The sequence below is a fragment of the Gopherus evgoodei genome, chromosome 2 (assembly GCF_007399415.2).
Source record: "Gopherus evgoodei ecotype Sinaloan lineage chromosome 2, rGopEvg1_v1.p, whole genome shotgun sequence".
In the NCBI taxonomy this organism is placed as follows: domain Eukaryota; kingdom Metazoa; phylum Chordata; order Testudines; family Testudinidae; genus Gopherus; species Gopherus evgoodei.
This window is the reverse complement of record NC_044323.1, coordinates 182,889,899-182,916,734: the sequence shown is the minus strand read 5'-3', so window position 1 is coordinate 182,916,734 and position 26,836 is coordinate 182,889,899. Positions and strand designations below refer to the sequence as shown.

The 26,836-nt window shown below is 40.9% G+C and overlaps 1 protein-coding gene across 1 annotated transcript in view; it reads left to right on the top strand.

Moving 5' to 3' along the window:
- The window catches only part of JARID2 (jumonji and AT-rich interaction domain containing 2), a 329,429-nt gene that overhangs the window by 169,474 nt on the left and 133,119 nt on the right, over positions 1-26,836 (top strand). Inside the window, exon 3 of the mRNA XM_030552478.1 lies at positions 16,415-16,556. Within this exon, the coding sequence (XP_030408338.1) occupies positions 16,415-16,556 (142 nt within the window). The remainder of the gene's footprint in view (positions 1-16,414; positions 16,557-26,836) is intronic.

Genomic DNA, 26,836 nt, shown 5'->3' with positions numbered 1-26,836 from the left:
CAGTGGAGCTATTCCTTCAGCTCCAAAGTGACAGTGAGGAGTCAGACGATGATATTGATTCGCCTGATGCGCAAGACACTAAATTGCTTGTGGCAGTAACGGACGTGCCCAGCACCGTGGAACGCCATATTTGGGCTCGGGAAACAAGCACTGAGTGGTGGGATCACATCGTCCTGCAAGTCTGGGATGACGAGCAGTGGCTGCAGAACTTTTGGATGAGAAAAGCCATTTTCATGGGACTGTGTGAGGAGCTTGCCCCCACCCTGCGGCGCAAGGACACGAGATTGAGAGCTGCCCTGCCAGTAGACAAGCAGATGGCTATTGCAATCTGGAAGCTGGCAACGCCAGACAGTACCGATCGGTCACGAACCAGTTTGGAATGGGGAAAGTCGATCGTTGGAATAGTGTTGATGCAAGTTTGCAGGGCCATTAATCGCACCCTGCTAAGAAGAACCGTGACTCTGGGGATTGTGCAGGACGTTGTGGATGGCGATAGATGGGACGCATATTCCTATTCTGGCACCACCCCACCTGGCATCCGAATACATTAATCGCAAGGGGTATTTCTCTGTGGTTCTCCAGGCGCTTGTGGATCACCGTGGGCGTTTCACTGACATTTACTGAGGATGGCCTGGAAAGTTGCATGATGCACGCATCTTTCGGAACAGTGCCCTGTTTAGGAAGCTGCAGGCCGGGACTTTTTTCCCAGACCGCAAGATCACAGTAGGGGATGTCGAAATGCCCATTGTGATCCTTGGAGACCCCGCTTACCCCTTAATGCCATGGCTCATGAAACTGTATACAGGGAAGCTTGACAGGAGCAAGGACAGGTTCAACTACAGGCTGAGCCGGTGCAGAATGACTGTGGAGTGTGCTTTCGGCCGTTTAAAGGGACGCTGGAGGTGTCTTTATGGGAAGCTAGACTTGGGGGAAAGCAGCATCCCTGCGGTTATATCCGCGTGCTGTACCCTCCATAATATTTGTGAAGGGAAGGGTGAAACATTCAGTGAGGAATGGACCTCCGAGGTTCGACACCTAGAGGCTGAATTTGCACAGCCAGAGAGCAGGGCTACTAGAGAGGCCCAGCACAGGGCTTCAAGGATTAGGGATGCCTTAAGGGAGCAATTTGAGGCTGAAAGCCAACAGTAATGTTTGGTACCTTGCACGGGTGTGAAGTACAGTGGTTACAATGATTTGCTGTGCCTGTTTTTCCCTTGGGGTACAGTATTTCTCACTTTCTGCAATAATAAAAACTGTTTTAAAAGCCAAGAAGTCATTTATTCAAAATACAGTACATAAAAGGGCAGGGGGGTAGGGTGCTGGACTGTACATTCAGAGGTTTGAATATGTCCTGCCTGGATTGCTGTGCAATGCCTGATGCACTTCAGGATTACTATGCTGCATGGTGATGGGGGTTGAGTGCATAGGGTAAGGGTCGTAGTTCTCAGGGCTGGTAGGTGAACGTACAGGTGTTGGGGGCAGCTGGTGGTGGTAAGAACCAGGCTGCTGGAGAAAGGTGTTTTGAGCAAACACTGGGGCACAAGGGAGAGAGCTTTGGGGGCGGGGGGTAGCACGGTACTGATCTGCCTGCATGGCTACGAGAGACTGCATACAGTCCGTTTGGCTCACCAGGAGGCTTATCAGCTGCTTTGTGCTTTTCTTGGTAGCCAATTCCTTTCTCCTGCTTTGTGTTTCCCTCCACTGATGCATTTTCTCTCTCCAGTCCTGCAGCCTCTTACTCTCTCTGGCATACTGATTCATAACTGCTTTCACCAAATTTTCTTTGCTTTTCTTTGGTTTACACCTCAAGTTCTGTAGTCTTTCAGCAGGCTGTGATAGGGCCGGAGGATTCAAGGACACTTAAAAAAACAGAAATAGAAACATTTAATACAGAGGCTGCATTGTTTATTATCACAGTGAAGGAGTTTGTAGACTATTTGTAGCATCATTTACCCATAGCAAACATAGCACAGAGAGGCCACAGCAGCGAAGACATGGTGAGTAATGGGGTGAGTGTTTCTGCCGCGACTCACCTGGGAAGGCGAGCTGCTTGAGTCAGGGCTCACTGGGGTTTCTGTGCATTGGGGAAAGCAAAGAGCAGCTGGGGGGGGACCTGCACTGAACACTATCCCTACATTTTCAACAGGATTTTCTACTGCCAGATATATCACTGCTGCGTGTTACCTGGGAAGAGAGGGAGGGTCTTCTACAGCAATGTGGATTCCGCCCTGGCCCCTATGCAGCTAGCCTATGTGCAGCCATGGTCCCCCCACCCCTCGCTGCACAGTGAATCGGACGAGTTAGCCTGACCGGGACAAGGACCACGGTGGCTCTCCCTATAAACTTGCGAAAGCACATTGCCCATGCTCTGGCTGCAACTTTTGAAGAGATTACCGAGGCCGATTACAGAGACGTGATAGACCAAATCAATGGGGTATTCCACATCTAGGCATGCATGCAGCGATAACCCCTCCCCCCCCTCCTCTCCCAAAACATTTCCATCCTTAAAATAAAAGCTGCTTACCAGGAACCCGCTCCTCTGCTTCTTCTTCACCAACAAGTTCCAGCTGCTGCGACTGGCTAGCTTCCTCCTGGCTTGAGAAGAGCTCCTGGCTGCATGCCTCCTGGGACTCCGGGGTGTCTCCCTCCACCCCGGTAGCCTCACTCTCGGCTTCCTCTACACCCTCCCCCACTTCTTCCTGCTCTGAACTCTCCATCGTGCTCCTCGGATTGGCAGTGGGGTCACACCCAAGTATGGCATCCAGCTCCTTGTAAAAACGGCAGGTTGTGGGGGCAGCTCCTGAGCGGCGGTTTCCCTCACAGGCTTTGCAATCGGCACTTTGCAGCTCCTTTACTTTAACCCTGCACTGCAACGCGTCCCGTTCATGGCCCCTTTGCAGCAAGGACTTTGATATCTGCCCATAGGTATCATAATTTCTATGGCTGGAGCGCAGCTGTGATTGCACAGCTTTCTCACCCCAAATACTGATGAGCTCCTGCAGCTCGGAAGTGTTCCATGCTGGGCTTGTTTGGGGCATGGAGGCGTGGTCACTGATTGATTGCACTCCACACCTGGCTGAGCAAATAGGAAGGGGATTTTTAAAATTCCCGGGCATTTAAAGGGTGGATCACCTGAGCCCAGGGCAGTGGAGTGCGAAACGATGAGCAGAGTGGCTGAAAAGGTATGCTGGGATACCTCCTAATACCCTGGAGGCCAATAAAAGCGCTTTTGGTGGCCACGCTTGCTGACCAGCGCTGCATCACCAGCGTTGGAATCGCTACACCCGAAGCAGACCAGGTGTACAGCCAGCGTTGCAGCCAAGGAGTTGCAGCGCTGGCTGTGCTTTGCAAGTGTGGACACAGAGTGAGTTGCAGCGCTGTAACCCCATCACCAGCACTGCAACTGTCCAGTGTAGCCAAGCCCTTACTGATGCCCTTTTTTTAAATTAAGGATAGTCTTTATTTTGGAAGGTGGAGACAAGCTGCAAATAGTGCAGTTAGGGTAATTCAACTAAATCTACTGTTTGATCTCCAGCACTGGCACTGTCTAAAAAGCAGTTTTTCTGTAGTTGAGCAGTTGCTGCCTCTGAAGGAGAGAAATTAATGCCTCTGCTCTGGATAGTTTTCTGCCAAGTGAAATGTTCACTCCCTCTGAGGGAGTAGCTGTTACATTTGTCCTGAAAAAAGTTGCCTTTACAACTTTAGGAAGATAAAATAAATGCACCATTACAGACAAAAGGCTGGCTTAATGCTTCAGGAAATCACTGACTAAAAAACTTTATTGAGAAACACACGAAACACTCACAACATCCTTCCTTTCTTTACTCCTATTTATTAGGAGAGTTTAGCATGCTGGCCTGCTTTTCTAGTGGCAACACAGCATTGGGGTTCAAAACTGATGTCTAAGCTCCCCCTCTGGAAGGGAATTGGAAAGTTTGCACTGTGCAAAATATGCCCATCCCTTGATGTGTGTAGGCGGGAGCCATGTGTCTGGCAGTGAGCCATTCTTCCTCCCAGCCAATGCAAGCAGTTATGTTTATTGTTGAGTTCCAGAGGGAGCCACATCCAACTCTCCTTAGAGAGAAGGGTGGGGTCATTACATTGCAGGGCCTTCAAGGATTTTGGAAAAGAGGTTAACCAGGCTCAGAGGCCCTTTCCAGGTGGGGAGGGAAGGGGAATTCTGGTCTCTAGAAAACAGCTTGTTTGTGCATCGCCTGTTTTCTCTCCATCTTTCACCCTTTATTTTGAAGGTAATTATGTAGAAATAAATATATCTTGATTTCTAAGGTTAGTGAGAAATCGAATTAAAAATATTAATTGTTGTAAAGTTAGAGCAATAAACCTCATGAGTTCATAATTCAAACATTTGGTAGACAGTGGTACATCAAGAAAAAAAATACCACATGTTTCCACTAAATGCTACAATTAACCATAAAGGTTTGCTGGATAATCCATAAAGGTTTACTTTGTCAACAGATTACCTTAAATTTTTAAAAGTGAGTGAAATTAATTAGAACTGATCCCCTCAAATGTCAGTTGTATTGGCAGCAACTTGAGTCTTCTTGTGTGGAACATTTAACCCACCAGTTTCTAGGACAGAATAGAATTTCTATTCAAGCCTTTTAATTTTTGGTCTTCAACTGATATTTCGTATAACAAAATATCTGCAATTAAGAGGCTTTTAAATGGATATTCATACATTCATTGTGGGGGGAGTCAGCACTCCATTACTAGGTCATGTGTTATTGCAGTAAGGGTGATCTTCAAAGCATGTGTCACATTGGAAAAATGTTTCTTCAGTCTGCCCATGCTCTTGGCAAAAAAATATGAAAGACAAATCCTCAATGAAACACATTACAATATCAAATGAGGCTATATAATTGGAAATATGTCATTCAGCATTTACCTTTCATGGCTTCTTTTTTTGACTCTCACAAGCAGAATTACAGATAATTAATTGGAGAATAACCTCTCCAAAAGGTCTTTCTGACACCTTTGCCCTCTTTTTCAAAGTGTATTCTGTTGCTAGGATTCTTTCTTTCTGATCCTGAGCTAATGCTTTGCTAGCTTTCATCGTTCTTCTCCCCAAATATATATCTGTATCTATATCCTCTTGTGCTGACTCCTCTGTTACTAATTTAACCTGGCATACTTCTTGGAATATATAACTTTGGATACCTTCTCTTGCTACAGATGATTCCCTTCCACATGATATTAACTTGTATTGCTGAACTTGTTTGCTGCAGTCTTTCTGCTGTGCTAAATCTGCACTTCTTGGTGCCAATTCTGCACAGCCAGAGCAGAGAATTGCAAGTAGCTTTACAGACATCACCCCTGCAGAGATACAGTTCTGAGGAGGACTATTCCAGTGGCCTTTCAGATGAATGCTCTTGGCCTTCTGTGAAATGCCAAGGACACATTTTTCTAGTCTATGAAGATGGCTCTTGTTGGAGAAATTGGCCTTTGTGATTTGTCTGAGATAAAGCAGCCCTGTTTGTATAACCCATCATCCCTTATGTATAAGAAATGTTTGAGACTGCTGCTTTGTTGTAGCTCTCCAGCTTGGTGCAGTTATGCTGTTTGGAAATGATAGGGCCTGTAAACGGTCCTTAGATATCTGCTACTCATAAGAAATGCCCCCCCATAACCATTATGCATTTGGGTTTCATCTGTAGCATAAGGGTTTTGGTGTGTTCAGGCATTTCCTTTTCAAGGCTATAAAATATTCATCCCTAGTGGTGAGGCATTATGTGTACCAAGGGTGATGAGACAGCAAGTATGAAAAATCAGGATGGGGTGGGAGGTAATAGGAGCCTATATAAGAAAAAGACCCAAAAATCGGGACTGTCCCTATAAAATTGTGACATCTGGTTACCCTGTGTGTACCCTGTCTTTTTACCTGCTCATTCATTTGTTTGCTTCCTCCAGTCGTCAAACTCTTGCTTATTTTGTAGTATTTCTTCTACTCATTTCCCCACTCCCTTTTTCACTTTCAGAGAAGCATTTAGTTACTTTGTCCCTTCTACCCCATGGAATAGCAGTTGTCCAGAAATGCATTTTATTTATAGGCTTAACTATTCCTTTCCACATGGCACCCAAAACAGCTACGATGTCATAGATTTTGCTGATCTGTTTTAGTTCTGCCATCGGGATGGATATTTGAGGATCAGACTGCCTTTGGCTACCAGTCCTTAATGGTAAATCTTTCTTTTTTTTGTTTGCAGACCTTTTTTTTTCATTTGCAGACCTCTTTTTTTTTTTTTTTTTAAATAGAGGTGCGGATCCCTTTGGAAATCTTAGACATCGTCTGCGGACCCCTAGGAGTTTGCAGACCACAGGTGGAAAACCACTGTGTTACAATGTTAAGCTAGTTCAGGTGAGGCTAAAAGCAACTTTTAAGAAACCAGTGCGTAAAATAACTGACTAAACCCCGAGACTGCTAGGGGAAAATGTGTCTTTATTTGTGTTGCTTCATGATATATAAAGAAGGTCTTGGGATATCAGTCCTCTCTGCCAGCTCATGTCTGCTTCCTGTTCTGTACATTGGAAGCTCTCTCAGTCCTTGACTTTAAGGATTTGGGGTGCTGAATCAATAACACATACCTTTTTCTCCAAAGCATTGGTTAGGAGTTAGAGTTAAAATTTTGAGGAAACAAGATTTTTAAACTGTGTGAGTAAAAATGCCTTTCCCTCTCAGTGGTCTTAATCATCTGTTATTTGTGATGCCATCCTACTGGTCCTCCAGTCATCCACAGAATTGTCCAGCAAAATCAGGATAAAGAGGAGCTGGTGTTTCTAATGTAAAAAACAAGCAGAATTTATTTTTCCAAAAAAAAAAAAAAGAATAAAAACCTCGTTCAGGCTTTTGAATATTTTTGTTTCTTTATCAGATGTGTTTACCACTTATTTTTCTGTTGCATATGTACCTTAACTGCAAGGGATAAAACCTACGTGTCTACTGTGACCTTGCTTTTTGTGTGCATTTGTGTGCATGTGAATGGTTTGGAATAAAATATGCATTTAACTCAATTGCTAGTTTGTTGTTATAAATAGGAGATGTAGCAAGAGTAGTCTTCATTGGAGGACAGATGTCCTTGGGCATAGCTACCAATCAAAAAGACATTTGTTCACTACGGGCAACATAATACCATTCATCCAGCCAGAAAACCAACATGAGGTACAAACCAGTTAAGTATTTTCAGACTTGAAGATTCAAAGTTCCTCTTCCCGCCACCAAAGCAGGGAGTAGACATTTGTAACGAGTAGCTGCTACCTTTCCTATAGAGGCCTCACTGTCCTCTGAAGCTTCCTGGTTGGTGTAGGTCTAGGCCCAAAAGAGTGATGGGGGACTTGCCATTCCAGGATGAATTATGGGTGTAGGCTAATCACAACAATTAAGGTGTATTTCAACATCGGCAATAAGAAGATAATATTGGGCACATTTCCCCACCAGTATAAAAAAAATCAGTATTTTAATCGTTTTATGGTACTGTGAAAATGAACTGTGGTTCCACTTGGCCTGTGAGCCTATTAAAGGTTTACGAAGGCTTTAAGTGTATATCTCCACTTCAGTTAGACACCCACAGCTGGTCCATGCCAGCTGACTCAGGCTCATGTGGGGCTGTTTCATTGCAGTTTAGACTTCTGGGCTCAGGTTGGAGCCTGGCTGTAGAGTTCTGCAAGGTGACAGAGTCCCAGAGCCCTGATTCCATCCCAGGCCCAGAAATCTACACTGCAATGAAACAGCCCCACGAGCCCAAGTCAGCTGGTGCAGGCCAGCCACTGGCGTCTAATTGCTGTGTAGACATACCCTAAATGACCTGGTACCTGCTTGTCACAAAAGCTGCCCCCTGTCCTGATTCCATGAGGCCACAGTTCCAGTCAGTGGAGGCACTGTATTTGGAGCCTCTCTCTTCTAAAAGAGAGGGAACAGCTAGCAGGGTTTTCTTTGTGAGTTTCTGTTAGCTTTGGGTCTTGCACCCCTCTATCCTACTTGATTCACAAGAGCCCAAGATTACTCTAGACCTTCCAGACTTGCTGCAGGGCCCTTCTCTTTGCCCCTACCTGTGAGGAAATTGGAAGGCTCTGTTGTGAGATCCTAAATATCTTGATCATGTTTTTTTGGCTGCTGGCTTATTGCCAGCTGTTGTGGGTTTGTTGATTAAAGGTTGGAAGAAGTTACAGGAGTGGTCTATTTATGGTTATGTGCTTCAGAATGGTTGAGAAGTGCCTATGCCAAGGGATAGGTGCCCCTTTTTAATGGGTTTGTGTATAAATCTAATTTAATAAAACCGTAGATTTCGTGAAGAGAGCTTCTGGATGCTGAACTACAGCTATTGGGGTAGAATGTGTTTTTTCCCCAAATGTTGTTCTGTTCTCTCACCCCTACCCCACAGCCAGTCTCCTTCTGCTTCCCCCTCCCCCTAGTAAGGCTCAGGCCTACCACGCATACTAGGAGGCTGGAATATTTTTCCTTTTCATTGGTTGCAGAAGCCCATGAATGACCAATACTAATACTTCTCAGATGCTGATCAATTTAACACCCCAAAAATCCTAAACAAATGTTTAATCTTGAGGTTGAAACAAAGAAATTATTTAATTTCATTTACTCAGACAGACCTATTGGCACCATCTATGTTCATGTACAAAATATAACACAACATATAACATCCTATACAATGAAAGCACATGAATGTTTTTGTTGGGTTGGCTGGGGGTAGACAGCTTCTCTCAACCTGCTTTATTAAACTAATTCTCTTTGGTGAGCTCTTCTTTTGACAGGCTGACAAAAACATCTTGTGCTGTAATGTCATTCATGCTTGGCTTCCATAGTTATGGTGTATATCTACATATAAAAGCACTGTTCTTTTCATTTATTAGAACTGTAAAAGTTATTTGCTAACAGTTTTTGACATAACAATACTACTGCATATATATACATATCGGTATGCATATGCGTACCATAATCAATGTAATGTCCAGTGGCTTGTCATCTGAAAAGTCTGGGTACCATTAGGTACTCTTATGGTGGCAACACGGAGCCTGGGTGGCATAGATGTTGACTTTAAATGAAAACCTTCAGAATGAGGCATAATTGCAGGATACTGTTGTAGCTTTAGATTATCACTGGAGGCTAGGAGAGCATTTTGTTTACTATGAAGTTGATGATAAATACACTAGACACAAGGACAGAATTTTATCCCAGAGAAAAATGTGTTTTTTAAATTATGTCTTTGAAAGCATAGTTTTTCAGTCTCTAAGACAACCAGGAGCCTTATTTTTTTAAACATGTTGTCTAATATCAATTGTTATCTTGTCATACTGTCACAAGGTGACTGATGGCATTTGCTCAATAAAACTAAATTATCATTTGTGCATATACAACAGCTATATACAGTTGCTCTATACAATACACTTATTAGTGAAAACTGTTAAGAATTTTAGAGAGATTGGAATATTTTAATTTGGCATTAAAGGGTTCATGATTTTTTTTAATGTGCCTACCAGATGTATGGTAATAAATTGTCACATGTGCATAAGGGCTGTTGTTTGGTTTTGGTAGTTGTGTATCTTTAGAGTAAGGAAGAATGAGATCCTTATTCTGATCACATTTCAGTTACATCTGTTTGCCTTATACTAATGGAAAAGAGAAGAGGTCTGTTCAATAAAGAGAACTTACAGCAAGTAAACTTGTGGATAAAACTAGCTCATCATAAATTGATAAGTGAAGTGTGTCTCAGGCTGAAAAAACAAAGCCAAATAATTTAGACTCCACATTTTTGACTGGTCTTTAATTTGTTTTTGAGGGAAATGTCACCTTTAATTGTAAATATAGTGTATATTATATAAAATATGTATTTCTAATCTTAACTTCAGTAGTTTACTAATATGTTAAGGTTTCATAATAAGTTTGTTTCTCCACATTGTATGTCTGGGACTCATTTTTGGCCTCATACAATGCAATTTGCATATGAATCAGTTGTAGCTGTATGTACGTACAGTAAGTAATCTGAGGTCAGAAATGGGCTTCTTGGGGCACACTTAAGAGTTTAATTTGAGCATATTCTATGTTCAGATGGACGTAGTTATGTGATAACAGTAATTTGTTTATTTACTTTAATATTCACATTTGTAGCATTACTGTCACGCTAAGCTTTTTATATGCAGTTTTTCCTGTAAGTGATAATGAAAAGAGAATGAAGTAAATGACTCTTGTTTCCAAGTGACTTATTGTACACTTCTAAAACCGCACAGCTATTGCATCCCACAGATCAATAGGAGCCCTGAGCTGTGCCTATGTAATCAAAATCTGTTGTGTATTTAGAATTACAATACTATTATATGACTGTGGAATAATGTAATGTGGTAAGAAAGTTGCATTGTGTGTAACCCTCTTCCCCCCCCACCCCCAATACTTGTAACTCTGATATTTAATTTAAAAACAAACGAACAAAAAAAAAAAACTACGTTGGAGACAAGGCCTCACTACCAACCTAGGTTTTTTCAGTTTGTAATGCTCAGTTATGAATGTACAAAAAGGGCTTAAAATGTCTTTACAAGAGAGAGTATGTATGCATGTGTGAGCAAGAAATGAGGATACTATTTATAATTTTTCATATTCTTGTGCAGAGCTAGACAGCAGAAGAACTGTAATCTCCTCTTTCCAGAGTGTTAACTGTTCACCCCATATTGAAGATTATGAATATAATTGTGGCAAAATTTCCCTGTGTCACAATTGTCTAGGTCAATTTATGCTCTTAATATATTTGGCTTGCGTTATTGCTTGTTGAGTGTTATTAATGTTATATCACAATAGCTCTTGTCAGCTGCTTGTGACCACAGGCACTGGGCTGGAAACACAGATGCATCTATTTCAACCTTCCAAGCTTTTCTCAGTGCAATGAAGTGAAGTGTGCAGAAATCTTCACTATGTCACTGTCCTGTTGTGAGAAAGAATAGGAAACTTTACTTCCAGATGCCTTATTTGAAGTAGGATGAGAAATGCATATAAAGAGTTCTAGAAACATTATAAAAATCCCTTCTCAAAACCATTTTTTTTGCTAGCATTCTGCCAGTACGATCTATTTAGATGTGTCCATGGCTGCTTCAGTGCCCAATCACTTTTTAATAATGAAATCTTCCAATAGCTTTTCCCCATTTCACATTGGTTTGTCACTGAACTGATTTCACCCCTGTTCCTCAGAACTTATGATCTGATATGCTTATTCGTGGTTTCTGTATAAATTAGTCTTTTTTTTTTTTTTTTGTGGGACTCACTTAAGCTGATTTAACCCTTGCTTATACTGAGCACTAAGAAAGGGTTTGGCAGTCACTGTAGACAGATCAATGAAGACCTTCATTCAATGTATCATTGCAAAATAATTGTGGCAGGCTCAAGAATCACTACTAGCTACATTCAAAAGAATGGATAGATGTGCCGAGTCTCTCCTGAGGGTTTTGAGGATTTCTAATTACATCTTGTGCTGGCATCACTCATGATAGATATGCTCGAGGGGCAACCGATAGATGAAACCTGCACGAAAGTTTAAGCAGACACTGCTGCACACACCTTGGCCATGTCTGTGGTGATGCTAAGCTCCTCTTGGCTCTAGTCACTGGGTTTAACCAGGGATGTTCAAACAGTTATGGAGGATCTTCTCTTCAAGCTCTGTGACCTCTTCAGCTCCAAGACCAATGAGGCCCTCCATTTGTTAAAAGATTCTCTGGCTATCGTGTGCTTTTTGGACTTGTACACTTCAGCCCCAAGGAAAAAGCAAGCCAGGCCTCATAGCTGCTTCAGGCAGTGCCCTCTGCCCATAGTACTGTAACCCATAGAGGGAACTGGAATCAGTGAGGAAGAAACAGATTTGAGCTGGTGACCTTCCTGCCACTTCCTCAGCTGCTATGCACTCTACATCTTCCTCTTAACAGCAGGTTTAACACCACTGAGAGCCTGGCAAAACCTACAGAGGATATGGAACTATTCTCCCTCACTCCCTTTTTGTCAACTTTTTTTTTTTTTTTTTTTTTTTTTTGGTCTTTTGTTCAGTAGGCTTGGGCGGGAATCAGCAAGAACCAGTGGATTTTCCTTTGTCAGCAAATGGTATTGCATATAGTTTTAGGTCCTTTCTACCCTGCCCCTCCCCCCCCCCTTTTTTTTTTTCCCCATCCCTCCTCAGGAACTCTTCTTACATGACACTATTGAAACAGGAGCCCCTATTGTAACTTGGAGCAGTGGAGAAAGCACCTTAGAGTTCAGGAGCAAGGGGTTCTACTCTCATTTTCTAATCTTAAAAAAGAAAGGGTATTGGTGCCTTCAGGGCCTCAACAAGTTCATCTGTCATTTCAAGTTCAGGATGGTGAGTCTGGTCTCTGTAATCCCCTCAATTCTGGTTTGTGGCTCTCAACCTTCAAGAGGCCTATTTCCACCTGTTTGTATGCTCAGCATACCTGAAATACCTCAGATTCTTGGTAGGAGAGACTCCACTACCAGGATAGAGTCCTGCCCTTTGGTCTTTAAGGATGTGGCTGTTGTGGTAGCATAAGTGGGATGGCAAGCTATTCAGATCTACCTGTACCTTGGCAGTTGGCTCATCTGAGGGAAATAATCATAGCAAGTGACCAGTTCTATCCACATAATTCCCAAGACTCTTTGCTACTCTGGGTCTCAAAATAAACAGAAAAATCCACCTTTGCTCCAATTCACAGCATAAAGTTAATAGAAGATGGATTAGATTTGAGGTCAGTGAAAATTTATCTCCCACAAAAAAGATTCCAGACTATAGTGGACCTTGTCAATCAGCCACCTGTAGGCTTGTCCAAAGACTTTGAGTGTGCCTCATGGTTCTGAGATTGCAAGGCCAGCAACTAAAAGAGGAGAGAAAAAGGCCATCCTTTTGTGCGTAAACTGATATAGAAATCATCTAGAGGCAATAAACTCCACAATACCACCATTAGAGCAATTTTTCAAACAGAGCTGTATTAGAGTGTTGTTTTCCCTCTGCACTTTGCTAGGAGTATATTATCTTTTCCTGACAGTTGTGGACCTTGCCACAGTCCTCTATGCCTTTTGTCACTTTCAGACTCCGCGGATCACTGTATACTTAAGGAGATGCAGAGTGTGATGGTCAATTTACTTAGCAGTTTTATACTTCAGCTATAGCTGCTCTGGCTTTGATTCATTTCAGGTTTTAATTCAAGGTGTTTTGTTTATATTTGCTACCATTGGTTATCTGATTTTTTTTTTTTAATGATAAAGAACATTGTATAAATGGGGTTTGTTGGAATAATGGGAGAACCAATGTTTTTTTCTAATAGGGAAACTTATAGTCACCTTCCAAATACAATAATGGTTTGGCAGGGTGGGAGGAAGAATGGAAATCATCTTCCAAATGCAAGTGAACTGACAGCCCACAAGGTGATTTTTCTTGATTCCAACACTTCAGGTTGCTGATATTGACATATGGCATCTCTCCAGAATAAATATTGCTTTTGGAAAAACTAGTTGAATTATTTCATAATGGTTAACTTACTGAAAATCAGGCCCCAAACGTTTAATTTGGACTTCTGTGGAGTTTACAGACTGTAAATTTTATCATTAGCATTTTCAAGTTAAAATGCAAAGCAAAAATTGAAGTTGAGTTAAAGCCACACTTCTGTGCTGAATGTCTCCAGTGAGGATATTCTGAATGTAAATAAAATCTAATTAAGGTTTTAAAATATTTTCTCCTCCATATGACTTCCTCTGGAATCTTCCTGAAGGGAGCCCGAAATGCATCATTTTTTGACATCACGAATGCTATAGACGTTTCGTAAGTCACAGTGAGATTTCTGGCATTTGTTGATGTCCTTCAGTTTGAGACCTTTAGTGACTCAGGAAATATTTAAGGGGATTTATTAACAAAAGGGAAGTGAAAATTTAAACAGAGTCATTTGACTTATTTCTGTGCTGTGTTTGCCTTGCAGACTAGTTAGTGAGAGCATTAAACACATCTTAAACTTAACCTCATTTAATTTTTTCTTTGGTATTGTTTTAAATCTCTCTCCCTCACACCCCCCCAATGAAATTCAGGCTTCTGTTTTTATAAGGGATGTTAAAAAGTAGTGTTTAAATATCTGTCTGTCTGTCTCTCACACCTACCTCTGAAACTCTCCAACTGTAGCCACCATGTATTTGCTTTTGACTCTAAGTGAAGAGAAATGTAATGCAATCTAAAATGTAATGACTAAGTACAGACTTTAAAGACAAGGCAGGTGGTGATATAAGGGAGCCCTTGAATTGGGTTGTTTTGAAAGGGCTGGCTAGAGCTGCTAGAGTGGAGTCAGAAGTCCCAAAATGTTTGAGAATCTAGTAAGAGATATGTCATACTGGCACACAGTATCAATGGGAGCACTGACTGGGCAGAGGACAGTAGAGGGCCTTTTCCTATTTCAGTGCCTGTTCGTATACAGCAGGCTGCATGGGGATGAAAGTTCCTTCCTGATAGTCTATTTACTCTCAGAAGCTGCTTTGAAGATGTGCACAGCTGAGCACTAAGGAGTTTGATCATTGTATTGATAGTGCTGCACAAGGCAGTCCTGGGAATGGCAGTGTCAAATGGACTATGATCATACAGTGTTTGTGATTAGTTTTGAACTGTTGTTTTTCGGTAACCATTAGTGCTGCTATGCGGTATGCAGATTGCTGCTGCTTGGCATGCCTTGGAGGGAGACAAAAAGAGATTCAAGCAGGAGGCTAAAATGAAAGTTGAGGAAAGGGTGGCTAGAGGGAGTGAGGGAAGTGTGCTACTAGCAGTTGCCTGGTGGAGACAAATCTCTGACACAAAACTGCTCATGCCATCAGCAGGAGTATTTTGTTGGCTTGGAAAAAGGGGTGGTATTGTCACAGTAAAAACTGGAATTTCTGCAGCTATCAATTCTTAAAACCTTACCTAAATATTGAAAAAATATCTGTCTCGAGTTTAATTACTCTTTAAGTGTGAATGGTTTTAGTGTGCTGCTGTTCTACTGGTGCTTCTCAGCATCAATTTAGGTCAAATCATGCTGTCCTTACGTGAGTAAGATAAGCAAAATTTGTTCATCTACCTATGTAGGGCTAAATGCCCTTTCCCACCTATGTAGCTCTGCTGCCTAGGGTGCTCTTCAAGTGAAGATAGGAAGTCACGGTGGGGAAAGGTGGTTGTGATATATTCACTCCTATTTTGTGTAGCTTTCTCATCATCTGCAACTACTATAGCTGAGTGGGACTTTGCTAGACAAATAGGAGAGTTAAGGGAAACAAACCTTATGTTACCACACCTTTGAGACTTGCAGTGCTTAGCACATCATAAATTGCAATGGTTGGAAGCAGCAGAATGAAGAGGAGAAATAGAAATTGTCCACATAATTTATTTTTAAATTGATGCAGAGATTTATGCAAATGACCCCTATTAATGCCAGTTACAGTAACTTGTATAAATTTTGTAATACAGAGATGAGATTATGCCGCTAAAATTATGCCATCTTTTTTTTAAGGAATGGGAAAAGATTTTCAGTGTGATCCCCAAGCACTTTTTCTTCACCCTTTGTACACTGATTTGGAATCGACATTTGCAGTTTTCCACTAAGCTAAAGATCTGCAGGTTCATCCGTTTCTATATGGAGTACCTCTGTGAAAAATCATGACCAGAAGAATACTGGGAAACATTAAGGGATAGATAACTATCGTGTTGCCTCTATATAAATCCCTGGTACGCCCACTTCTTGAATACTGTGTGCAGATGTGGTTGCCCCATCTCAAAAAAGATGTATTGGAATTGGAAAAGGTTCAAAAAAGGGCAACAGAAATGTTTAGGGGTGTGGAACGGCTTCCGTATGAGGAGAATTAATAAGATTGGGACTTTTCAGCTTGGAAAAGAGATGGCTAAGGGGAGATATGATTGAGGTCTATAAAATCATGACTGGTGTAGAGAAAGTAAATAAGGAAGGGTTGTTTACTACTTCTCATAACACAAGAACTAGGGGTCACCAAATTAAATTAATAGGCAGCTGGTTTAAGACAAACAAAAGGAAGAATTAGATAAATTCATGGAGGATAGGTCCATCAGTGGCTGTTAGCCAGGATGGGCAGGAGTGGTGTCCCTAGCCTCTCTTTGCCAGAAGCTGGAAATGAGCGACAGGAGATGGATCACTTGATGACTACTGGTTCTGTTCATTCCCTCTGGGGCATCTGGCCCTGGCCACGGTTGGAAGACAGAATACTGGGCTAGATGGATCTTTGGTCTGACCCAGTACGGCCGTTGCTCATTTTTGGAAGGGAGGAGTTTTGTAGCCTTGCGTTTGCTGTTGGTATCCTGTGTGAACTTTCTCCTGGCCTGTTGAGTATTATTAATGCATTTTTTGAACATTCTGTACTGTTTTTGTCTTGCCCTTGCAGGACTTCTCACTAATGGTTCATCAAAGGGATTAGGACCAGGATCAGAACAGTCAGAGAACGAGAAGGATGATGCATCTCAAGTGTCCTCAACTAGCAATGATGTTAGTTCTTCAGATTTTGAAGAAGGGCCATCAAGGAAAAGGTTAGTGGTGTTCACAGTTCCCAACTTTCATGCAGTAAATAAGCACCCTGATTTTCACAATAAGCCAAAAATCAAGCTAATCCCATTTCAGAACAAGGCCAAAACAAGTCAATCCCGAAAAACCCCAACGCTCTGTGACTGGATCCCCCTAGTGTGCAGTCTGGGACTGTGGTGGGCCAGCTCTGCACCCCGACTCTCTCTCCCCTCCCCTGCCCCTACTTGCCCCCCCTTGCCAGGAACCAATATTAAAAAAAAAAAAGAAACTACAAACTAGACAAGCTGCAAGCCAAAAACTAGCCAACAAGCAGTTCACAAGCCAATTAAGCCAAAAACAAGCCCCATTTCTGCTTTTTTCCCCACAGGTTTGGCATGTCTGGTGGTCGTTAAGAACTCAAATAATCTTTTAAGAGTAGCACTGCAGCCTAATGTAAAGTTATAATTAAGTCCATTAATAATGCTTGCATTGCCAAAATCTCCTGTACCGTAAACAGATGTTCAGGTGTAGAGTGTTTCATGCAGCTATAGGGATATGTTAACATTTTGGGTCCATCGTCCTGCATCCTTTACAAAGTAGGTGTTCTGTAGTTTAGCAGTGGAAAACATGGCAATGTCGCTGTCATTTTACTGTGGTTGGATGATTGTTAAATGAAATCTTTACTCAGTATTTTTTGGGTCTGTCAATGTGAACGTCTGTGTTTTAGTTTACGGGATCAGGATAATGTAACTTCAACAAACAGGATACATTTGTGTCATTAAATTAGAATTACTTTTAGATTTGCTTTGAAAATTAAAATGGTTACATGTTAAAAAGGTTTAAAATAAATGCAGACTCTGAGAATACTAGCTGTATAGGGAGCCTCACCATAAAGATGCAGGTTATTGTCTGTAACTATTACTCTGAGCCAGTGGTCCCCAACCTTTTTGTAGCTAGTAGCACATTCATGTTTTCAGAAGAGTGTGGCGGGCACCAACAATTACTCACATACAGGGCCGGCTCCAAGCATCAGTGGAGCAAGCATGTGCCTGGGGCAGCACATGCTACAGGGCAGCATTCCGTCCGTTCTGCAGAGTCAGTGGTTTTTTTTTTTTGGTTTTTTTTTTGGTGCCAGTTCTGGGCAGTGCAGAGAGCTGGGAGGGCAGAGAACACTGGTGCCCGCAGCCTGCAACCCCAGAGTACTCTGTCCTTAGCAGGTGCGGGGCTGTGGCTTCTCTCCCCTGCTAGGTGCTAGGCGGGCGCACATAAATGCCCTGGCAGGTGCCATGGCACCCATGGGCACCATATTGAGCACCACTGCTCTAAGCTAATGCTGTGGCAATCTGGCTCCTATTCCTTAGAAATCAGTTATGAAATCCCTGTTGAAGTCTCATTATGCTACAGTCTTGGCCAATTCCTAAACATACAAAATGTAGGTTAAAATTGCAGGGTTTAAGCCAATTTTTTGTAGAAAATATGCTGAAGGTGCAGTCAGAGGTCTGGTATTTTCTCCTTCTTGTATACAGTAAGAACTAAAATTGTGTGCCTGAAAAATGTATTATAAATAAGCTTTTGGCAAAATTTGATTTTTATTTTTTGTAATTCCAATGGATAATATCAATTTTTATTTTTAAACATTTTTTATTATCAGTTTTATTTTTCTCAGGTTGTGAGAAATTATGTGTTTTAAGGATTTTATTTTTATTGATTTGAGTTTTCACATTTTGGGGAAATGAAAGGGGATAGGGTTAGAGCAACACTGACTGTGGGTTCCCAGTGCTGCCGAGGGGCCCAAGGTGGGGGTGGGGGTGGGTCGCTGTGGTCCTGGCCCGGCAAAGCAGAGACTGCCCCCCCAGCTATGGTCACAAGGAGCAGAGTGAGCCCTGAATGCATGTGAGGTCACCCTTCTGCTGAATGGCTCCTCCCCGGGAATTACTCCTAGCCATTGAGTGAGAGAGCAGGACTGTGACAGCAGGCTGCAGATTGCTCCCTGGGTGACAGTGGGGCTGGTAACCCTGGATTCCTGAAGCCACTAGGTGCGGGGGAGGCTGCACTTGATGACTGTTATTGATATTGATTATATATATATATTCTGCATGTCAGGTGAAATCAAGATTTTCTGAGGACTAACTATTTAAATGTATAAGCCACCTTATAAATCCCCTGTACCTCCCCCTTTGAAAAAAAATCACCCTAGAATAACCCCCCAAAGCAAAATGGATTTAAAAATAAATATCTACCTAAAACACAAAACGGACTTTTTCACATTTCTATTTCCTAGGTAACCTTACAATTTGTTTGGGAATGTCTTGGGAAGTCTGAGAAAGGGGGTAAAGAGAATGGTGTCCCCCCCCCCCCCCCCGGAAATTAAATGAGCAGAGTTTGCCTTTGGATATGCATAAGTGTTCCTGTATATGTCTCAAGACAAAATTTGCATTTAATATTTTGTACCGATAGAAATGTTGCAAGGGCAAGTTGACCTGCAAACGAGAAATGAATTAGCTATGTGCCCTTTTCCCCTTTTTTATGTGAGGTATAAAGAAGACTTGAAAGTCTTTCTGTTTAGAAATTTAAATATTGTTTAGCATATTTTTCCTGGGAGACTCAGCATATGATTCAGGAACTAGTGGAACTGTGACGTTACTGAGGAAGTAAAACTGGACAGTTGGGAGGTAATGGGGTTATTTGGAAATACCATTGAAAACTTTTTTTTCTAAATACCTATTTAATTCAAGCACTTGAGATATAATAAAAAACTGGGAGGAGGCCTTTGTTAATGGTTCACCACCACCACTGTTAAGGGATGTGAAAGTCCCTGCTCCATTTTTTGGGGGCCTCCAAAGAACAAAAATAAGTAACTTGAGACTCTTGATGCTTTTGAGATTTTTTTTTTTAAAAAGCCAGCTGAAAAATCCCTAATTTTTTTGGCTTTTGTGGAAGTGGGAGAAACATTTCACTTTTACTTCACCAATCATAGAGAAGCACAACCCTCCTCCCACCACAAAAAAAATAAAATAAAATAAACACCCCACCACCAATCTTCTTTACCTGTGGAATTCACCTTTATATAGAACCTTCCTGTTTTTCTTCTTTGACGCACTTTTTTTTGTCTACTTTGCTCCTCTCTGACTCCCTCTGTGCATATCTACCTACCTTCTGATTTTGTCCTTCTGCTCTTTGTGCTGCTTCTCTCTGTATTCTCCCTTCCCCCAGCTACCACATTCTTTTCCCCCTCTTTTCTATTTCTCTGTCCCCTCTTTTCCATTCAGTATTATATATTATTATATCTGGTACCATTTTGTTCCTCTGTTTCTGAGCTGATGACATTTAGGAAATTATACCCCCCTAGCTGCCGAACTTCTCAATGTTCCTTTTCAGCGTTGAACAAGACCGATGACCTGTTGCCAGCTGAGATATGCATTTAAACGATGAACATGCCAAAGCTAGACTATCCACAATTTTCTCAGCCCAAAATTAGAATGTGCATTGTTCTTGGTCTTCGAGAAATGCTGCGCATTATGATGAGCAGCATACACAATGGAACAAATTTAAACATTTGCATAGATAGAGAAGTATACACCTTTTGGGACCTGTGCTATTTAATAAAGTAGGCTTAGTGTCTGGTAGCACCGTTTTGAACTATGTATGTATGTAAATCACTATTTATCCTGTGTGTGTGTGTGTGTGTGTGTGTGTTGCAGGGTGAGGGAGGTTTTGGGAAACTTGAACCCATATTCTGTATAGTGAAAGCTCACTTGTATAGCCTCTTCTCTTATCTTATTTAATGATATATAGAGAAAAGGATGCTAGATGGCTATTCAAAATAAATACGGGCAGATGTAAGATTTCCTGGTTACATAGCTGAGTAATCTAAGAAGTCTTTCTAATTGAATTTCATTTCAGATTCGTCTGTTAAAGGATTCTTTTCCCACCACAGAATACTTTTACAACTTCATTTATTTTGCATTTCTTACTTAAGTTGAAATAGTCTTTACCTGAACTGCATTGGGCTCGTTGATAGTTCAGGTTATATTTGCCAATGCTTTGTACTCCAGCCAGTGTTTATACATAAGGTATACGCGGGAGAGTAACTGTTTTGAAAATGGAGCACTGCTTCACTTGGCTAACCTTGGGCTTTTGGCCAATTTTTTTCTGAGGACTTCTTCAGAGATGTCAGGCCCTGGACTGTGCTGAAGCTGCAGCCATGAAAGCATGACATGACATTGAATAGAAAAGTGCAGTGGGTCCTTTTCAGTTAGGCTACCAAGAAGACCGTTGTAAAGATGGACTACTGTTTGGATTTGACTGATGATCATAGGGGTCATTGAAATGAAGGTTTGGAAGTAACTTTTGGATTTCATCTAGTCCACCCCCCTGGCTGATGCAGGACCTAGTTCATCTGACAGGTGTTTGTCTCACCTGTTCTTAAAAATCTTTAATGACAAGAATTCCACAACCTCCTTTGGAAGCCTGTTCCAATACTTAACAATCCTGATAGAACATTTTCCCTAATATCTAAATTAAATTTCCCTTGCTGCAGATTACTTCTTGTCCTATCTTCAGTGAACATGGAGAACAATTGATCACTGTCCTTTTTATAACAGTCTTTAACATATTTGAAGACTGTTATCAGGTCCCCCCTCAGTCTTCATTTCTCGAGACTAATCAGGCCTAGTTTTTTATACTTGCCTTGTAGGTCAGGTTTTCTAAACCTTTTTTTTTTTTTCTTTTTTAATCTGCTTTCCTGTGGACTCTCTCCCATTTGTCCATATTTTTCCTTAAGTGTGGCACCCAGAATTGGACATAGTAGTCCGGCTGAGGGCTCACCAGTGCCAAATAGAATGGAACAGTTACCTCCTATGCATACGAGACTATTGTTAACACACCCTAGACTGGTATTATCATTTTCACAACTGCATCACTCGGAATGTCCAAGACTGTGAGTTACCTGGTTATGAGGGAGTCTTTCTTGTGGAGCTGGGTGTCGGTGCCTGTACACCACTGACCTTTCAACTACTTAAGCATTCTCCTCAGGACTCTGCTGATCCTGCTTTGCGTTGCAGGTTAACATTAGGTGCATCCCAATCCCTGATCCCTCTTAAAGAGTGTTTCCCTGTAGTGTCCAGCTCCTGTCACTGGGCGCACTGAGAAATGATCAGGCAAGCTGCCTCCCAAAGAGACAGTGTACAGGCAACTGGAAGGTTACAACTTGGGTTTCCAGCTTTGGTTAATCCGACAGCACTGATATGTGTTCATGATATTACAAGAATGTTGTACACTCATTAACAAAGATAGAGATTTAAGAGCAAATGAGTAAGGGTAATGGAAACAGAAATGGTTACAAATAAAAGTAAAGTATAACACACTCTCCAGAGACTAACAGGTTACAATCCTTGTCTAAAGCAGCCTTCTCTCACCTAAACTTTTTCTTGCAGTGTTTCAAATGAGCTTGGTCGCGATGCTGTTTTCAATGGCAAAACTGCACTGCCTGGTTATCCCTTCAGCTACAGGATAAAAGAGGAATTTTGGTGCCTTGTTCTTAATACCCCAAAGTCCATTCTTTTTGTCTCCACAGTCAGGATGCTCTTCCCTGTTGAGTTCAGATCCCCCTGTCAACCTGTTTTTCCTATGGACATTACATGCACAGGGGGCTTAGTTTTCTGTTGGTTTTACAATGCTTAATTCACATGGGAGACAAGGCAGATAGGTGATTCCTCATCCCTTTTGTCTGCCAAAACCTGCTTGTCTACCCTGCCAGGGACACAGATTCTAAATGTATTTTCAGTACATACATACAACTTCTTAAACATCACCTATACACACATCCCACAGTGATTAGGTGCATCGGCATGAGGTAAGCTTCCACTGGACACCTTATACAATCCTTTGTGCATAAATTATTTGAAAGCAGTGTGTTAAGTGTAGTGAGTTTGTCAGGCCTGATACGAGTTGGTGTAACAACAGTGAACCCTTTGTCATTTGGCATGGAGGGGTTCTTAGGATTACAGTCACATTGTTGAGTGATATTCAATTTGTGATCCACTGTAACCCCCAGATCCTTTTCAGCAGTACTACCATCTAGCCATTTATTCCCCATTTTGTAGTTGGGCATTTGATTTTTCCTTCCTAAGTATAGTACTTTGCACTTGTCTTTATTTAATTTCATCTTGTTGATTTCAGACCAATTCTCCAATTTGTCAAGGTTGTTTTGAATTCTAATCCTGTCCTCCAAAGTACTTGCAAGCCCTCCCAGCTTGGTGTCATCTGCAAATTTATAAGCATACCCTCCACTCTACCCACGCAGCAAAGAGTCCTGTGGCACCTTATAGACTAACAGACGTATTGGAGCATGAGCTTTCATGGGTGAATACCCACTTTGTCGTGACATGCATCCGACGAAGCGGGTATTCACCCATGAAAGCTCATGCTCCAATACATCTGATAGTCTATAAGGTGCCACAGGACTCTTTGCTGCTTTTACAGATCCAGACCATCACGGCTACCGCTCTGATACTTGACACTCTACCCAAGTCATTAATGAAAATACTGAATAGTACCTGACTCAGGACAGACCCCCCGCAGGATCCCTCTAGATGCACCCTCCCTTTTCCACAGCAAATCACTGATAACTACTTTGAATACATTTTTTCCAACCAGTTGTGCACCCACTTTATAGTAATTTAATCTAGTCCTCATCTTTCTAGTTTGCATGTGAGAATGTCATGTGGGATTGTGTCAAGTGGTTTACTAAAATGAAGATAAATTACTTCTGCAACTTCTTCCCTATCCACTAAGCCAGTAACAGTGTCAAAAAAATTAAGCTGGTTTGACATGATTTGCTCTTGACAAAATCACACGGGCTATTATTTATCACCCTGTTGTCCTCTAGATATTTACAAACTGGTTGGGTAGTAATTTGTTCCAATATCTTTCCACATAATTAAGTTAGGATTGGGGTCCTCTTTGTTCCCCTTTTTAAAGGTAGGTACTATACTTATCCTTTTCCATACCTCTGACCCGAACTGTTCTCTGAGTTTTTGAAGATAATTGATTCAGCTAGTTCCTTATGTATCGTAGGGTGAATTTCATCAGGCCCACCGACTTGAATACATCTAACTTATCTAGATATTCTTTAACCTGTTCTTTCCCTATTTTGGCTTGTGTTCTTTCCCCCTTGTTAATATCATTTTAAGCATCTGGTCACCATTAACCTTTTTAGTGATGACTGAAGCAAAATAAGCATGAAATACATCAGCCTTCTTGATGTCATCCTTTTTTAGCCCTTCTACGCAGCTAAGTAATGGACATATATTTTCCTTCATCTTTCTCTTGTTCCTAATATTTTTCTAAAACCTCTTTTTATTGTCTTCTGTATCCCTTGCTAGGTATAACTCACTTGGTGCCTTAGCTTTTGTAGTTTCGCCCTTACATGCATGTGCTGGTCTTTTGCACTCATCCTTAGCAATTTGTCCATGTTTCCACTTTTTGTAGGATTCCTTTTTATTTTTGGGGGGTTATTAAAGATCTCCTAATGAAACCATATTGAGCTCTTACTAGTATTCATATCTTTCCTTCATGTTGGGATAGTAGGCTGTTGTGCCATAAATATTGTCAGGGCTGCCGGAGAGGGAAGTGAGGCAATTTGCCCTGGGTCCCGCAGGAGCCCCCATGAGAATATAGTATTCTATAGTATTGCAACTTTTTTTTGTGGAAGGGGCCCCCAAAATTGCTTTGCCCCAGGCTCCCTGAATCCTCTGGGTGGCTCTGAATATTGTCTTTGAGAAACTACTAGCTCTCATGGACTCCTTTTCTCGAGTTTTCTACCCATAGGACCTAACCTGTTAGTTTTCAAAGTTCGTCTCTTTTTTTGAAGTCCATTGTTCTTATTATTCTGCTCTCACTCCTTCCTTTACTTAGAATCATGAAGCCTATAATTTCATGATGACTTTAATTTAAAATTTATATGCATGATCCATATTTTTCATATGGCAGAGGGAAACTGTGTGTGCGTGCAAGCTCTGCTTTTCATTTTCCAGTTGTAAGTGAGCGTGAGCATTTCCCAGCTGTTGTTGTTACACTGTGTTTATATAGTGGAAATTGTTTCCACTAAAATTTTTTGGGAAAGATTAGAAAATTTATTTTTCCTGCAAGGATGAATAGGAGAGAAGGCCAATCACATTGCTGCTAAGAAATGAAAATTAGAACAGAAATCCTGCTTGAAAGAGCTAGTGAGTTGAGCTTACCCTAGGACGAAAATGAAAGAGGGACATCATGAAGGCTATCGCCTAAAACAGTAAAGTGACTCCAACTGAGCATTTCTTAGGCCTTGTCTACACACTAAATTTTCACAAGTTATATTAGTGTAACATGGCTCTCTGCCCCCCTCCCCACGCCCCATGAGAACACTGATTCTTGTATAAGGGAGGCTCTTTTTCCTCCCCTCCCCCCATCTTATTTTAAACCCTTTCCCAAGCAACATAAACAAAAAAGCCACATGGGGGGTGGGGGTGGGAATGGAGGTCGAGTTTACTGGTATAACTATCTCGGTTTAAACTTGATTTGATATTCCTCAACAATATTAGACCAACTAGTCTTTGAAGTTACTGCCTCAGTACGATAACTAACACCTTTGCTGCAGATTGGTTGGAGAGTTTTCTACAAAGCCCCGTTAACAGAGAATCAGAGAAAATTGTCTTTACAATAAACTATCTTCCTCTCTTCCCCTCCTCCCCCCCGGTGTGTGTCTTCTGTAGAAAAATAGCAAAAATGGTGGAAAAGCGCTAAAAATGCACAGCTTAATTTGTTTAAGCTACAATTTTTCACTGTCCCAGCTTGATGGTGGTAGGAAGGGAAGGAAATATATGTAAAATGGGATTTATTCTTTAAATCAGATTTTTATTTCAGTTGACTTTAATTTACATTACATATGGTGTATCTTTTAAAAATCTATTTAAAATTAAATTTCAAATGTTAAGGGCTAAAATTATTATAATTGCATAAAATAATTTAAAATAAATACAAAAATAATACTAAACACTGTTTGCTGCCAAGTTTAAACCACTGAATTGATGGAAGTCATTGGCTAAGGACCTGAAACTAGAGTTTGTTAAAGTAATAAACCAGTTTTTGACAGCTGTAACATTTTCTGCCAGTGCAGGGAGAATATTTTCTTCATTTCAGTTTATTCAGCTTCTTCACTTCAATGAGTAGTTCACTCAAAGTTAATAAATGAATTGTGACTTGAAAAAGCAGGAAAACTTTTTCCCCCTCTTCCAATCTTTGAATAAAAACTAGATATGAGAGGATCAGATCTATTCATTCTAAAATCTAGACAAACATGATAACCAGAAACAATCAGTTCAATACACTAATTACAGATAATACCGCCCTTGTTTAATAATTCAATTAGTTATAATGCAAAAAATTCCCCACCTATGTATCCAGCACATTTAAGGTAGTTTTATTTAATTAAAAAAAAAATGCCTTTTTTGTGTATTTTGATTGAATTTCAGTTCCAGTCTATATAGAGATGAATTCGTATCACAAGTACAAAATTAATCATCATCTAGTAAATAAGAATACATCATTTACCATTTTCTCATAAAAATGTAAAAAATGAAAATCTGGATAAATGTAAGTTAAGCTGTATAATTTCTTAAATAAATGTGTATTGATGTAGTGTATCCTCCTGATTAGCAAAAAGAAGCACCATATTTAGTATATGGGCTACATTTAGTTTCAAAACATGTTTTAGTGGTTACCAGCTGATGAAAATCAACCTTTCTTTAGGAAAATAACTAAAAAGTACAAATGCAAAACACAATTAAGATACATTATTTAAATCAAGGTTTCCTTCTTGCTGATTTAAATAATGATTTAAAACCAGTGATTTAAATCACCTTGATTTTAAATCAATTCACCTTGATAAAGCTTTACTCATAAGGTTTCTGGGTCAGTCTAACCATTGGAAATCTAATTTACAGAAGAATAAGAACATGGGACAGTTCTTTCAAAATATGGTTACTTGTGCATGTGGTGATCACTTCAATTTACTTGAGAATGTTTGTGTGTTTGTATATTAAATTTGCTAAATTTCCACATGTAAACCTCCTCATTTTTGCCCAACGTCTCAAAATGCATACAAGCAACTGAATTGTGTGTGCCAAGAGAGGCTGGGTTGAGGCTGTTTTGAAAAACTTGGGCCATACTGTATTACTTTTAAAGTAATCTCTGAGTACTTAGAAGTCTTTATGATCTTCATTATTATGACATCTGGCTAACTTACATAGTTTTTATTGGTCTTGCC